Source organism: Colossoma macropomum, unplaced genomic scaffold (genome assembly GCF_904425465.1).
Source record: "Colossoma macropomum unplaced genomic scaffold, Colossoma_macropomum, whole genome shotgun sequence".
NCBI lineage: Eukaryota > Metazoa > Chordata > Actinopteri > Characiformes > Serrasalmidae > Colossoma > Colossoma macropomum.
In genome coordinates this window covers 17,341,859-17,358,247 of record NW_023494805.1, presented here as the reverse complement: position 1 = coordinate 17,358,247, position 16,389 = coordinate 17,341,859, and the positions used below count along the sequence as shown (strand labels likewise).

Here is a 16,389-nt window from a genome sequence, read left to right as displayed (position 1 = left end):
GGCTATAAAGTTAAGTGAAGTTTCACAAAAGTAACATGAAGATCAACTTGTTCCACTCAGATTATAACAAAGAAGAGTATTTGTTGTCTTTAATAATAGAGTTAGGCAGTAAACATGTAATATGTTAACATGAAATACTAATGAGTGAATTCTCCTTCGAGACGTTTGGGCTACTATGTATAAAGTCCCATAACAACACAAGAAATACATGTGTAAGAAAAATAAATACACATGAATTTATGTATCAAATTGTAAGTATCCCATAAAGAGCAAGAACTTCAACATGAGATAAATGCACTTTTAACTATGTGTTATGTCTATCTGAAAGGTAAGAAAAATAAGTATTTGTCAAAATCAGTTGAAATAAGTCATTTAGACTTCTCAAAGGCCAAATATGATGTAGCCGAAGGGACAAAGCCAATGTCAGTCTACTGTCTTGGGAACAATGAGAGTGTCATTACCCTCTATTGGCTGTAGAGCAGTGGTTTCCAGCCTTGACTCTGCATATTTTTGCGTTTTTCCCGCTTTAATATATGTGCTCCAACTAATCAGCTAATTAAAGTCAACCTGAAATCAAAATGTTTACATGTCCCTAGTCATGTTTATCATATAAGCATGTTTATCATTCACTGCCATTAAAGGACAAAAAGTCTTGTTGTTCCATAATCTGATTGTAGAATAGAGACGTTTGCCCGCCTTGAAAACGTCTCCTGAATTTTGATTACATAACCTTGCAGCAGTAGGGTGAGGGAGAAATATTAACTAATAATGTCATGTTTCACCTCTCCCTCCCACTATCTCCTCCTATCATCGTGTGAAACGCTCAGCTAGCTCAGAAACCCTCCCTAAAACCACTTTTAACTTGGAAATATGTCACGGTACGGACTGCATTATTATTTCCCATTAACACTGACTTCAACAAGCCCTTCCTGAGCTGAAGTGAGTGTGTTAGAGATTGGAAAACATAAAAATGTGCAGGTCAGGGCTACTCTGTCAGGAACAGGATTGGAAACCACTGCTGTAGGAAATATGACTCCTTCCCAGAGGAACCCCCTACCAACACCAAGGGAGTGTTTTCCAGATTAAAAGTCAGCACTAGCCTCATCTCCTCCGTACAGTGGGAAACTTCAGCTTGTTGTCCTGTTCCATTTGTTTCCTCTCCTCCTTTAAAGCCTTGTACTTCCACTTGGGCACCTGTAGGTGCTGTGAGTCACCCCTGTGCCGGATCCTCTCGGGCACATAAGTGGGTGGCGGAGCCTTGCAAAGGCGCACCTTGGGCACCACTATCCCAGGTCTCACGCTGCTCCTGCGCATCATGTGCAGCGGCAGCAGGCTGCTCCTGCGCAGTGCCACAGTCGAGGTCAGTGCCATATCATGCAGCGTAGGCGGCTGCAGGCTGGCACGACGCTCCCGCTTCTTGGGCACCAGCAGTACACGAGAGTTCTGGAAGAGGCGCTTGTAGTTGCTGAGGCGTTCGGGACCCAGCCTCCTCAGCTCATCCAGCCGCTGCTTGCGTAGGATGTCCGGCACAGGTGGCCGCCGCTTGCCCACACAGGGTGGGCTCCCTGGACACACAGTGTGGCAGGCTGTGGCCACCAGCGGGCTGGCTAGTGCTGTGGTCATGCGCACCATATAGTCCAGTGTGCCCTCCTCCAGCGGTTCCGTCTTCGTCCTGAAGACGAACGCAGCACAGGCACGCTCTGATATCGTCCTCCAGCACGATTTGGGCTCCTGTGCCCGCTCCACCAGCTCCCTTAGCGCAGGCCACTCCATGCTGAAGGAGTCACAGAACTGCTCCGCACACGGCTGCGCCATCAGCCGTAACATCACACGTGCAGTCTCATGGCGGCCCGTGAAGAGGGCCCATTCGCGTGGTGTCAGCTTGCGCCCATAGTCTCTCGCTTCGATGTCTGCTCCTACAGGAGTGCAGTGCAAAACACATGGCCATAAACAACAATGGTTCAGAAAAAATTGGTAATAGTAATTTCAAGGAACCAGAATTTCTAACCATAAAACGTAAAATTTTATATATTAAAAATATATATTAGTTTTAGTTGAGTAGTACTTTACTAACATGTTTGTCAGTTATCGAATATGATTGTCATTTAACTAATTTAATTGTCAGATTTCTTGAACTGACAGCAGAGAACAGAATCTCAGCCTTAAATAATATAAACAAGACACTTAAAAATCACCTTAAACATTAGCCTTATAAAAAGATAGATAAATGAACAACATAAACTCTCAAAACGTCAATTTTTTTAACAACAGCAGGTTATGTTTTTGTGTGGTGTAGTACAGCATTTCCAGTCTGATACTGTTTGGTTGTTGTTCAAAATAACATTCCATTCTTGAGTGTGTTGTTTTTTTTTCTCATACATATTATCACTGCTTTATCAGTTGGATTTTCGCTAATGCAGATAAGTCAATGGAGCCATAATGCTGGCGGATTTCATCAGTTATATGATACATCGGTAGGGGCCCTAATTCAGAATCCTCAACCTGAGGCCTTGTGCAGTGAACGGTTTTATACCCTCACTGCTCTGACACACCTGACTCAGCTTATGAACCGCTTGATAAATACCCAGTGGGCTGAATCAGAACTGGGAAAATGCCTGAGACGTCTCTACTGAGAAAAAAATGGAATATAAAGTTCTGCAGTATGGTACCTGACATCATTAGGGCTCGAACACAGTCAGCCCGGCCCTGCATGGCTGCCTTCATCATAGCTGTGAAGCCATGGCAGTTTCTGCGTTCGATGTCCAGTCCAGAAAAGTAATTCAGCAGATAGTTGGTGATCATCATGTGACCTGAATTTCAGGGAGTTACAGACATAACATTTCATTAGTTATAAACACAGACGTGTTTGCTCAATTACTTTGTGCCTAAGCAGCCTGACTTATAGCACTGCCCAATGGTTCAACAAACCTGTATGTGCAATTAATTTCCACAAAGTATGACTGTAAGGCAGCCATTTTTTCTGGAATTCCCAGACCTAAGCAATTCTTTGTGGTGATAAAAGTTACCTGTAGATTCTCAGATCAACAACCTTCCATACATTTAACAAAAATGCATTCAGGTACTATTTTTCAAATGTAATGATATGCTTTCAAATTTTATATGTAGTTCTGCCTCATCTACCTGCTTGTGCAGCTGTAATTAGGGCCGTGTTTCCCTCGTTGTCTTGCCAGTTCACATCCACATGCGGACACTGCGCTAGAGCGATGACCACATCCACGTAACCTTGGTAGCACGCCACTATCAAACCTGTCTGTTGTCCACAAAACATAATATGAGTTACCGTCTGTGCACAGATCACACTTCTTGATGACAAGAGGTTTTTTAAAAAGCACAAGTAAAGGCCCTAGACAAGTGTTTGCCAGCTCAGTCCCAGGAACCCCCCCAGCTGGTTCACAGTTTTGCTGTGTTCCAGCTCCTAACCACTGGAACTGAGCAGTTAACAACTGAACACCTGGTACAAGTATTCTGGGACCTGATAAAGAGCAAAACTCCAGAAGCATTGGTTTAGGAATAAATGGCCTACATAAGGCGTTCTCAGATCAAATATCATATATTTCCTGCCCCAAAACAACTGATCAACTGGTCATGAAAAGCTTGCTAACTATCCGATCACCTGTTTATCAGGTGTACTGGGGTAGAGATTACTTGGAACTCTGCAGCGTGGTGGGTCTGCAGCTCTGGAGTTGAGAATCCCTGCCTAGTTGAGCTGAGAAATCACTGACCTAATCCTGGGAACCCCCACCCTACAAACTTCTAAGCGGTTCCTGGCTAAAAACACATCTGATACAGCTCCTCAACTAATTATAAAGCTCTTAATCAGATGTATCCAGTGTGCTGGACACAAATGCATGAAACTGTGCAAGACAAATGGTCCCCAGGACTGGAGTTAGAATCCCTACACTGAACTATCAGTTACTGTCCCTGCCTGCAGGTTATTTAAGGACAGGGACTCAACAAGGTGAGTGGATCATCCCTCAAGAACGATGAGATTAATGAATTTAGCCAGCAGGTCGTAGAGACAAGGACCATGAGGTCATAATCCAGAGAGTCACAGAGTCCACTGGATCAAGCGGTTTGTTTTTAGAAAGTATTTAAACGTTTGACTTTGTGAGTTTATTCTTAGGCCGAAAGAAAAGTGTAACAGTAAGCCACAAGTACACTGCTTTGTTCAGTAAAATGAGATGTGGTAGCTGTTAAAGATTATCCATCAGTGTTCCCAGTACTGTAATGAATAATCACTACGATATATGGGTATGTATGTGAATTTAGACTGTACATTTACTGTAAATGACTGTAAAAATACCATAAATTAATTTTTGTTTAACATCAAACAGTTTATCCATTAAGGACTAAAATCACTAGGAGGTATAAAGATGAGCACAACCATTACTGTGAAGAGGGAACATAGAGAGAACATAGTGAATGTAGTGTTCTCCATGCTATAGTATGTGCATGCTACAGTATAGCACTGCTGCAGCAAAGATGTGATTATGGGGTAGTTGTGGAGGCAGATGGTCAGCCCCATAAAGACTATTAGTGAAGATTTAGCAGGGGACTCCCTTAGGATCATTGGCTGCTGATATTTATCTCAGAATGGAGAGGAACCAAGAGAGATATGTACAGCCAATCAAACTCAAAAGAATCTGTATGTTTGGGGTGATGAGGAGCCTTCAGCCTGTTGCTGCAACTGGAGAACAGTCATTTTTCAAGGATGAAATGACAGTACAGTGGGAAGAAAAGATATTAAAACCTGTATAACTGGAATTTGCTATTGTCATTGATTATATCATGCTGTAGTTCTTCAGGCTGATTGAAGGAGCCATTCAAAAAGCAGAAAGATTTTCCATTTGTAGTTACACGCAGTTCTTTTAAGTCCCTGAATCCTGGTTACATTAGTTGGTATAAATGATCCTGTAGGAGATTTTGCAATACATGCAATTTCTTACCATTCAAGAATCAGAACAGTATGAAATTTAGAGATGCCTGAAATACAGTAGCTCCCAGAAAGGAGTTTAAGGGCCTGTATGAGTGAACCTCATCTTCTTTTACTGGTAAGGAAAATGTCAGGCTCTCTTAAGATGATTGTAAAGGAAAACACTTCTCTGAACTCCTAAAGCCTCGTGCCTCTTGAGGATCAGCAAGCTGAATAGTAGTGGGGGGAGCTTACACAGTGGACACACACCTAATACTCAAGGCCGTGGTGACCTCCACACAAGTACACCCCATTTCAACACGGTAGCGAATCTGAGGACTGATATAAACAGTAATAGAGATGTTGTCACAGACAGTTTTACCAGTTTTCCCTGCACCCCAAATAAAGTCAATCTGTCAAGCCGTGCTTTCTGTCTTTGTTTTGCACTGCAACTACGAGGCTAATCTAGCTAATAAAAAGCTGTATCCCACTAATTAGCATAATACATTCTCTGTAAACCATGTGGAGTGGTTATCACAAATGGATTTGTTTGTGTGGTTTCTGACACTTTGACATAGAATTGAGTGCAAAAGTAAAATGTAAAAAACAAATAGAATGCAATGATGTACAAACCATTTGTCACACACTGCCTTCATCAGATCAATCCAGAGATCTTCTCTTATATTTAAGTCTGGGAACGCCAGCGCAAAATTTTACTTTATTCTTTTCAAACCATTTCTTGGTAGGCTTTGCGTTACATTTCAAAACATTGCCTTGTTGCAGGACAGTAAGAAGCTCTTCTCTAAAATCTACTGCTATTGAACTGCATTCATTTTTGCAGAGCTTCAGTGCCTGATAAACACACCTGCCCAAAAATGATCAGTGAGCTTCCTCTATATTGGACTGTAGGAATTATGTTTGTAAGCAATCCTCTTTTCTTGCCACACATACCTTTTTTCTGTTAGTTTCTAGGCATGTTCTTGCACATCTTATGTGTTCTTGTGCACATGCTCCCTTTTGGCTTCCTGCAATTTTTTCTTCCAAATATTCCAGATATTCCCTGTACAGTGTGCACTTGACTATGGAGATTGGAGCTTTTATGTCACTTGCTTCTAAAACTTTTTGCGGTCTTCTGCTGTTTGTTTTAGATTCACAACAGCTCTGAAAGCTGCTCTTATGATTCCATTTTAACTTGAATTCACTCTGTAGTGCTCATACACAATAAATGAATTTTAGCTTGTTTTCCTGAAAAGGGTCATTAGTTACCTTAGACACATTCGAAAGAATTGACTACAGATTGTCTAAGAAAATGCATACTTTTGAACTTGCCTTAAAAAAAATTGCTGGCTTGGATTTTACTCGTTTGACTTTTAGACAGTGTGGTAAGCAGTTATTAAAAGGGAAGCACCCGTGAATATACGTGGGTTGCTGTTTGACATTTTAAGCCAGCCCCGAATTTTTTTTTTCACCTTTGGTTCATCAGTTATGACGCCTTGTCCTTTTTACTGAAAACCTTCAGAGCTGCTTATTAGAAATCCTATAAAAACCCATGTCGACTTACTACTGATCTTTTTCAGAAAGAAACAATTAAACTCTATTAAATTAGTTCATTGAATTATCTGAAATTATTTCTGCTTCACTGTAAATATAGAGTGTTATGAAATATTGTGATATAAAACAATCCATTGACCCAGGATTCATGAATTGGGGTGGAGGTAATTTAAAGGGAACATCCATGTAAGCTTGCTATTTTGCCATTTCGCAGATAAAAAGAAAGAGGAGTGGAAGTACATGATGTTGTAGAACCACAGACAAGACAAGCATGTAGACAAGCAAGTTAAACAGCAACATGGGGAGCAGAGAGAGACAGAAACATGAGACAGATGATGAGTGGAGACAGGAAATAAAAAAGAGAGCGATAGACATGTTACACAGATAGAAGAACATTAAAGGAGCCAAGAAAAGGGTGAGTAACACAAAACTGCATTTAATTGTTGACAGTTCAGATCTAAAGAGAGTCTGCAAACTGTCAGGAGAGTTTGTGATTAGTAAATATAATTTGTGGTCAGGTGTTTTAGTCCATTAACACAAGCAGGTTCCTAATTAGACTTAAAAGTTGTTGGCAAAGTATGTTAGAACTTTAAGAGAATTTGCTGACTTTAACTTAGCACAACATTGAGGGTTGTGTCAGAACTAAGGATAATTGGTTCAGCATGGGTGACACCAGGGGTGGGCTTAAGGGGCTTAAGCCCTGGATGTCCACTGACTTTAGCACCGCCCCAGAGGGATGCACTCAACTGTCCTGTTAACTATAGAAATAGAAAAAAGTGAGAAAATTCAGGCCACGATGACCAGCACTACCGTTTTGCAGCCATCCAGTGTACATGTCCGTAAAGAGTGCTAAAGAAGCAAATTTCTGACACCAAACATGCCTTGGCTGACTGACTACAATTGAGGTGGAGGAAGGAAAAGTGTAAATTCCTTTATAATTATTCCTTTAAGGATATAATTAACTACTTTCTTTCTTAAGCAATGGTGGGAGTTAAGGAATTGGGAACAAATGATCATGGTTAATCAAGGGAGACAAGAGCTTTAAAGCAAATGACTCAGACATGCATGTCTTTGACTGTGCCCTTGCAAGCTATAAAGCGAGCCTGCTTTGTTGTAGCGAGAGAAGAAGCATTTGTTTTCTGTTTGGTTTAGAACTCTTCTGTCGAAGTGACTCATCCACTGAGCTCAGTAAACATGAAGCGCAGACACAACGTAATGCGGCGTGGGGCTGCAGGAGCAGTTAGTGAAGAAAAACAGATTCAGTGCTTGTACCAGGCAGTAAAGTGTGACAGAGAGCCTCTTCCATTGCAAGCAACCCTGTGTCTCCCTCTGAGTCTGGAGAGACACAAAGTAGTGGGTCAGTGGGCGAAGCTCTGTTCTGTACACAGTAATTAGCTTCTGTTTTGCAGCTAGACACAGCTGTGCTCGGAAGAAGTCAATGTAATTTCGATTAAAGTAATCCTCAGTGAAAAGAAAATCCTCCACAAACCCAGATGCATAACAACCGCATTTGGGCTTTTCTTTCCTTGGCACCATCTTAGGCTCCTTTTGGCTTGACCAGGAATTCCACTGGTTTTTCAACATGTCTGCATCATTAAATTGTTAAGACATAAACAAAATTATTCAGAATGATTTGAGGTGAAATGTGCTGTTCTAGAGAAATTTGCCAAGTCAGAATCTGTCTGGGTTTGTTCACAACAGCAGTGATGGTAACCAGACTTCTGAGGTGTGTATCTCTAAAAGCTCCCTCACAGAAAGTTGGCAATTATGATTACAAGGCCTCATGCCTGAGACTTTGTTTATGATAGTTCTGAAATTAAGTTTTGTCCTAAAACACACATTTTAAAATCCATTTATGATGGAGAGGTGCATGCAGGGCACTATAAGGCAAAATAGCCCAAAGAAAACATATTTTTTAGATTTTTCACTGCTTTATCATTATCAACATTACATATAAAAACTCAGGAGACACATGTAGGTTCGCTTGTCATTTTGGATAGTAAATAAAATGGCTATATTTGCATTCTAGACATCATGACCCCTGGTTCCTATCACCACCACTGTAAAGAAATCAGTATGTTTCTCTGCAATGTACCATTTCATATCAAACCAAATTCCCTTCTAAACTCAAGCCTTATTATTCAGTTATTAAGCTTAGGCATTGGGGCGATGTATTAATGCACAGTAGGCCCTGTAAGACATACAATAAAATACAAATATACTGTAAAATCTAAATAAAATAATATTTCAGTTAACATTAAGAACATGTTTTAAAAAAGAAACAATTTAAAACATCTAAAGCAAATAAATCAAACAAGGCAGAGATTAAATAAAATCAAGAAATAAAACCGTAGCTCTCATCTGTCATGTTACTTAAAAGTAGTTTAAATTAACTAAAAGGTAGAAAATGGATTTTTCACCCAAAGAAAAGTTGTTGCACACTAACGAGACATTCCATGAACACTTTGAAAGTGCTATGAAATGAATATGCAAGTTGTGTAGTTAAGCGAGTGACATTAACATGTAGGCCTTTGTACAGATCCTTTAGAGTTCAAAGGCTTAAAATATGCTTGCATTAAAAACCTTTTCTGTTCTATAAACAAAGCCAGCACCTTCTTATAAGAGAATGTGGCTAACATATTGCTAGACGGATGGATGGCTAGCTAGCACACTCTAAGCATGTAGATGTCTTCGTGAGCCTTTTAGAAGCTCTGGCGTGATTATGATGTGCTTGAGCCCGATCGCAAACTGCAATCCGAGCTCCCATCTGTTCCAAGGCTTAGCTGGGAGCACCCCCCCGAGATTTACACGGTCAACAGGACATCACACCAGCAGCTCAGGAGCAGACAACAAGAAGGACGCTGGCTTCAAGAGCATGCCAGCGAACAAAGACTTCAGGTGCAGGGATTAAGGTCACTTGAGCCTGACAGTCTATTATTAAACACACTTATTCCTGGCTGGCTTGTTGGCAGTGCATGTGCCACTGGACTATCTAAACTGATTTCCATTTGGGTCTATGATGGTGGCCACTTAAAGCGATATTTTGGCAAACAAAAAAAGGGAATAAAGTGTGTTGCATAGTTTAAAAAGGTGGTAGAAGCCATTTTGAAGCCTGAATTTTCTGCAGCTTTTTCATTTTTATAGTACGATAGATAGTATGTCATACAGTGTCAGATACCACATAAGCTGTTTGAGATTAACACCTTGAAAGTCTGAGGCAAGTGTTTAATGATTCAAATATGCCATTAGCACAATGCTAATTGGTGTACTTAAGCTTCCATTACTTGTCAGCTACATTAGCCTTGTAGCTCCAGTGTAGTCCACTTCACACACTAAGCATGTCTTGGCTACTACATTTGGGCTAATGGGGAAAAAAAACATTTTTGCTGAACATTCCTGACAGTCCTCCACATTTTGGCTCAAGAGGGCCTTGGTATTAGCATTTCTGCTTTTAAGTTGTGGATTCCTTTCTACTGCACTTTTCCTCTGGGTTTTTTGTCCATTCCTTGGTGTCTTAGCACATCCTCCTGCCTTCCATTATGTGATGTGCACTTCTTCTAAATGTATATACTAAATTGCTTGACTTTAATGCAGCATATTGTACACAGCAGTTGAAAATTTCAAAAGGGAAGAGAGAGGCAGCGTCAGCGTGAATGAACACATTCCCCAAAGAGCGTTCGGAGAGTCATGCATGCACAGAGCTCTTTGATATGATAATAACCTTTGCATAAACATGACGCTCTTATCTACACCTATCAGCTTTAATATCATAATCATGGGCTCCTCAGGGCTTGGAAAGGAGCTTATTCCCAGCCCGCAATACCATTCTGCCATCACTCTCTATACCCGGAAATTCTCTTTGCCATGAATATTTCCTAGAAATATGATACGGTTAATTATTATGAGATTATGAGCTTTTGGTAATAAGCAAAACGTGCATAATTCACACGATCTAGAATAAACACACATTCTCTGTTAATGTTTGATGTACATGGGAGTTCAAAATGAAACAATTCAAGTACAAAAGAGAAGCCTCCCTTAAATTTCCCTTAAAATTCAAACAGTACTCTTTGAGGTTCATCTCCTTTGCTGAGTATGGCTATTATAGAGAACTGAACAACATGCCATTATGTCGTCTGATTGTGCTTTCATAAGACTCACATACATCTGTTTGATCAAACTGCATATTTTGTTGATTTTCTAAATGAAAATAAATTAACACATCCTCTACAGAGAACACACTTCTGTGCTTTTCAATGCACAGTTACTGTTTATTTGGTGAATTTAACATGTTGGGAAATATTATGTATTTTTCCCCCAGTATATTAAATTCCACAAACACATCCCTGTAAGATAAATTATTTTCACTTATAACATCTATAAAACATGTAATTTGACCAGGGAAGTCCAAACTTTTGCATACAACTCTATATAATATAACTTGGCTGGTTAATGTCCAGGTTAACATGAGCTGGCTGAAAAGTCTGCATGGTTCCCCAAATAAGTTCTGATGTTTTAATGTACCTTCATTCTGGTGTATTTGTAAACCTAAAGAGAACATTATATGTTTCCTCTTTGAGGTTTAGAGCTTTGAGATCTCTTTGTTGCTAGACAGAACCGTTCCAAGAGGGCGCATGACCTTTTAAATTGCTCTACTTGGCTCCAGCATTGAGCTTCCTTTCCAAGCGGAAGAACATTCAAATAGTTCTACTGCAGTGCACCCCTTGCCTGATGAGAGAGCAAACATATTTTTACAGTATGTATAACTTACTAAATCCTTGTTATACTTTAAAAATGTAATGTAAAATAAAAATGAAAAAAACTCCATTTGTAACCTACCTACCTTTTTTGTTTATTTTGACAGAAAGTTTTGGCATCTCTGTTTTATAGGCATCATTGAGTTGAAGATTATTACAGATATTGTGCTCTAGGCCAGTGGTTCTAACTATATTTTGAGCATCACTGCTCTGCATACTTTGACATAGGTGACGTAGGTGTGTTAGAGCAGCGAATGCACCGAAACTTACCCTGTTGTTCTTGTCCACTTCTCGCACTTCCTCTTCCGTGACTCCTTGTCGGATCATGATTTTGACTATGATGGCATTATTATTGCAACATGCTTTGAAAAAGGTGAGAGGTTCTGGACTCTCGGGTGTCGGGGACCGATGATAGGTGATTGATTCATCAGGTGGATAGAAGGAATCATCCGATGCAATACTCTTGCTGTCTGGTAACTGGGAGAAATCAAACTCTTCAAATTCCTGGTAGACGTCATCGTCGTCTTCATCACAGTAATCATCATCATCATCGCCACTGGAATGCTCCTCTTTCTCCTCATCGCTGCTCTGGATAGAAGATTCCTCAAATACTCGGCAGGCTCCCACCTGACCATCCCTGCTACCGTTTTGATCTTGTACCACAGGTAGACCTCCTCCAGGACAATCTCCAGTTATCAGCACCATTTAACCTGTGGCTTGGGATCCAGCAGGTGTGATAAAAGCTAAAAACCCAGAACCCTCTGGACTCACAGTGTCACATAGTGGACGGTCATCCTCAGAGACAGCCTTTGACATGAAGAACAGGAATAAAATTCAAGCTTAAAAGCACCGCAAGCAGCACCTCTTACAGGCCCATTGAAGTTATCCTTATCCGAATCGTCTGCAGTGAACTTCTTGTGCATGTCTAAGGTTTATACAGCCAAGCAAGTTCATTTTCAGTTCGATCATCCAGCTAAGGCTTCAACTGATATGTTTCAGTAGATGTCATCTGTCAAGCTTCATTGCTTTATCGAATGTCCAGAGGAACCGTCATTGGAATGAATTCCATCGGAAAAACTGTGTCTGGAACAGGAGATACCACTGTCCAAGCCGTAGTCTCCTAATCCCTTTAGCCTCCCTCTCCCTCTTTCTCTCTCTCTCTCTGAAGACAGTAATCAGACTGTTGTAGCAATAGCACCAGTTTGTGACTGGCTACTTGTGTAACAAATAACTAGTCACAGTAACTAGCTGATAGTTTTACAATGGACCATACAAATGCCTCATTCACAGATACACTGAACTGAAGTGAGATATTTACATTACCATAGTGAATGTAAGTCAAATATACATAATGAAGCTAATGTACTGAAACACATGAATGTAAATCATAACTTCCCATTACTGTACAAGCGAAAGGTAGGAATATTAGGCAGGTAAAAGGTAATACTACTACTACTACTACTAATAATAATAATAATAATAGGAAGAATTACTTTATTTGTAGAGCATTTCATACATGCAGCAGCTCCAAGTGCATTACAATAAAACAGTGAGTAAAAATAAAAGCAGAATAAAATAGAAAGTAAAATGAAAAGTCAGAAATAACATTTTGTAGGTAAGTGGTCATTCAGTTTCCTTTGTATGTTTACCAATTTTTTCAAAACTGTGTGATGTAAAGATATTCAGAGTAATTTGATACAAAATGCTCCATTGTAGAGAAATTTACAGACTCCGAATTGTTCATAGTGGTGGTGACAGGAACCAGATGTCTGAAGAATTTAATGTCTTTAAAAGCTCCCTGACAGAAAATCAAAATAAGAAATCATTAGTTTATCACTCATTATATGTGCACATTGTTCTAATAGTGTTAGCAGATTCAGTCTATCCAGTCACAGCTACCACGCAGCTCCTCCTATGGGTGCATTTTGGTAAATGACATTATCTAACTGGCCTTGTCTAACTTTGCTTTTATCCCTCATATATGCACACACATATATGTAGTGCTTCCATAGCCATTATGCTGTGAAAAATCAGCTATGGCCTACTACATTTAGTCTAATAGATAATTATTCACAAAATGTTCAGGATTTATCAATCTAATTATTGATATAATTTGAGAAGTCCAACCACCAAACCCATTGAAAGTTTACTCAGACTTTATTCAGACATTTTGTCAGAGAAATATCATTATATATTATCATTGGCTTTACTATTGTCTAGTAAAGTAAGGGATCTTTTCTATAAACTAATGTAAAAATGTAATCAAAGTCTCACTAATAAGACAGATCTAGAAATGCACGCTGACACTTAGCTGCATCACAGGTTTCAATGATAGGCCAGACATGTAGCCTCTCACTTGACACATTTTGTGTTGTTGTATAACTTAGACTTTGGCAGGTTACTAGGCTATCCTGTTTTTTTCTGCCTGGGTAAGGCCATGAACCAGGTTTGGAGAATTGGGCCATACCTTACTTCATGGTATGAATGAAGAATAAGAAACTAAAACATATACAGTATGGTGCAAAAGTCACCCTTAATTTCCTTTTAAAACAGCTGTTCAGAATAAGTTATTCTTTTTTCAGATTAGAGTTTCCAAAACTGGAGTCACCATCAGATAAACAGTATTTGAAGCTTTCATCTTTGAGGGAAAGGAAAAAAAACAACCTCCACTCTTGCTTCAGATGTGAAAAAATCCACAGGTGTTTCTGTCCCTCCTTCCATTTTTTAGGTGAAAAATAAAATATTGTCTACAAAAAACACACTTAAGTATGGCATTTCCCAGCGAACTCAAGTGCATAATTTCTATTTATTTGCTGAATTTAACATACAGGGAAGAAATAAAATGTGCAATGTGCTGTAACTTCTGCACAGGCCTCATTTAAACGTTTCCCTCTGGAATGTTAATTTCAGCAAATAAAAAGTAATTGTGCATTAAAATGTGCAGAAGTGTGTTCTTTGTAGAGTATGTTAAACTATTTTCACTTAGAAAATCAACAAAGCATGTCATTTGATGGGGCGCCCAAACTCTTGCACACAACTATATAGTACAAAGTACAAATACACAGTGTTAAACTGAGTAAGGATGCACGAAGTCCAGTGGGCAGAATGACTGTGCTTTTACATAAGTGCCAAATAGGCTGAATCTCAAATGGCTCCCTACTCCTTACGTAGTGCGCTAAATAGGTTATGAAATATTGGCTTTGGTACCTATTTGGGATTCAGCCATAGTGTCATGTTGCGTGCACTGTTCACTTAATAGTGCTGCAATTTTGTAGTGTGAATATGTCGTGGAAAATATCCAGTGCACTCTTACAATCCCACAACACACTGTTACAGGCAGTGTCCAAAATGTACGTAGCTGGTACACAACGTGCTTCTATGTGAAAAACTCCCCTGATAGTTCAGCTCAGGCCAACAGAGCACTAAATAACAATAGCTGGTATGTTTTAAATGCTTGAAAAGGTGATGAGCAAGACAATCAATGAGCATCATATAATAAAATGTGACAGGAGTCACTGAATGATAAGCAAACTGTTCACTTAACCCCGATCCCTTAATTAATTTCTCTAATAGCGGATAGTGAGCAGAGCATCACTTCCAACACAAAGTGTGAAAGTCATTACTGTCAGGTCAATGAGAAATCACACGTTATGTCTGAGGGGTCACTCAGTGGTTTTATTAGTCAGTTCCAATCAGGAAGGCCTGAATACTGTTTTAATTCTTACTTTTATAGATTTTTTTCTATTTTATTCTGACATTTGTATTTGTACTAATAACTATTTCAGACTTTCCTCTCTGTTAGAGGTCTTTTCATAGTTTTCCACTCAGACATCACATATAAAAACTTTAAGGACCTCTCATCATGTGATGCCAAAATTAAATAGGTGAACAGGAGGGGTGACACTAGTTCTTAATGTCTGGGTCTTAAGCAACTACCTAACCCTTAAAAAAAAAAAAACAACCCTCATTAATCCATTAAATCAGACCAGACTTTTTTCATCTTGTGCATAGATTCAAACAACTACATTTACCAATGTTGTAAGACTCTTTCTTTTTGCATCGAATTTACATCATGTATTTCCAGTGCCTGAGGGTTTAAGAGTTAAAGAATAAAGTGGAAAGATGGAACTTTATTCAGTATGACCAAGACTAAGGTTATGATGACAGGAAAAAGACCACTAACTTTACCATTGATGGAGAAAACATGTGGAAATGGAGAGCTTTTGCCTGCTTGGATCACTTATTAACAACAGAAGATCCAGCACTCAAGAAATATGACACAGTTTGGCACTCGGCAGAACAAGGATGAAGGAGCTTGAAAACATCTTTAAATGTAACGATTTGTCTTTACAAAGATTTTCTCTGTGGTTCTTTATGGATGTGAAAGCTGAACAATAAACAAGCATGAGAGGAATAATATAGATGCCTTTGAACTTTGGTTTTGGTGAAGACTTTTAAGAGCACCTTGGATGGCAAAGAAAACAAATGAAAGGATCCTAGACCAAATCAAGCCTCACCTCTCACTCGAAGCTCAGATAACTAAACTGAAGCTCTTTTATTTTGGACATATTCTGAGAAAAAACAATTTATTGGAAAAGACTGTTATGCTTGGAAGAGTTGAAGGTAAAAGAGAAAGACCAGCTACAAGATACAATCAGAGGAATCATGAACCAGCCATTTAGAAGCCTGAAGACCCAATCAAAAGACAGGATATTGTGGAGAAACACCATCCATATGGTCACCAGGAGTCAGAAACTTATTATAATAATAATAATAATAATAATGGTTTAAGGTAAAGTGCACATTTTACTTCTTTCATTGGTTAGTTTTGTGGTGGCTCCCTGGCACTGCCAGTTTCTTGTCGTGGCAGCTTCTTGACTATCAGGTTAGTTTAAGATTCAGTAGCAGATTTAAGCGTGTAGAGCAGGAGTGTCAAACTCAACTACTAAAGGGGCCATATTAAAAAATCTCAACAAATCTGTGGGCCAGAGAAACAATGTTTTTATTTCATTTTTAATGGTATGTTATAAACCAAACTGGCCATTGTTTATTCAAAATACGCAAAAAACTTCAGCAGTAAAATATAGGCACTTGTAGCAGACCTTGAAATATTACAAGAACACATTTAAATGCCCCCAGGAGCTCAGT

The 16,389-nt window shown here is 39.3% G+C and overlaps 1 protein-coding gene across 1 annotated transcript; it reads right to left on the bottom strand.

The window, feature by feature from the left end:
- Positions 1–1,101: 1,101 nt before the first annotated feature.
- ankrd33bb (ankyrin repeat domain 33Bb) lies at positions 1,102–11,946 on the bottom strand. The gene is made up of 4 exons (XM_036596039.1): positions 11,512–11,946; positions 3,142–3,271; positions 2,670–2,810; positions 1,102–1,916 (listed from the first exon to the last, which is right to left on the bottom strand). Exons 1-4 carry the CDS (start codon positions 11,944–11,946, stop codon positions 1,102–1,104), a joined length of 1,521 nt encoding a protein of 506 aa, XP_036451932.1.
- Positions 11,947–16,389: the final 4,443 nt, after the last annotated feature.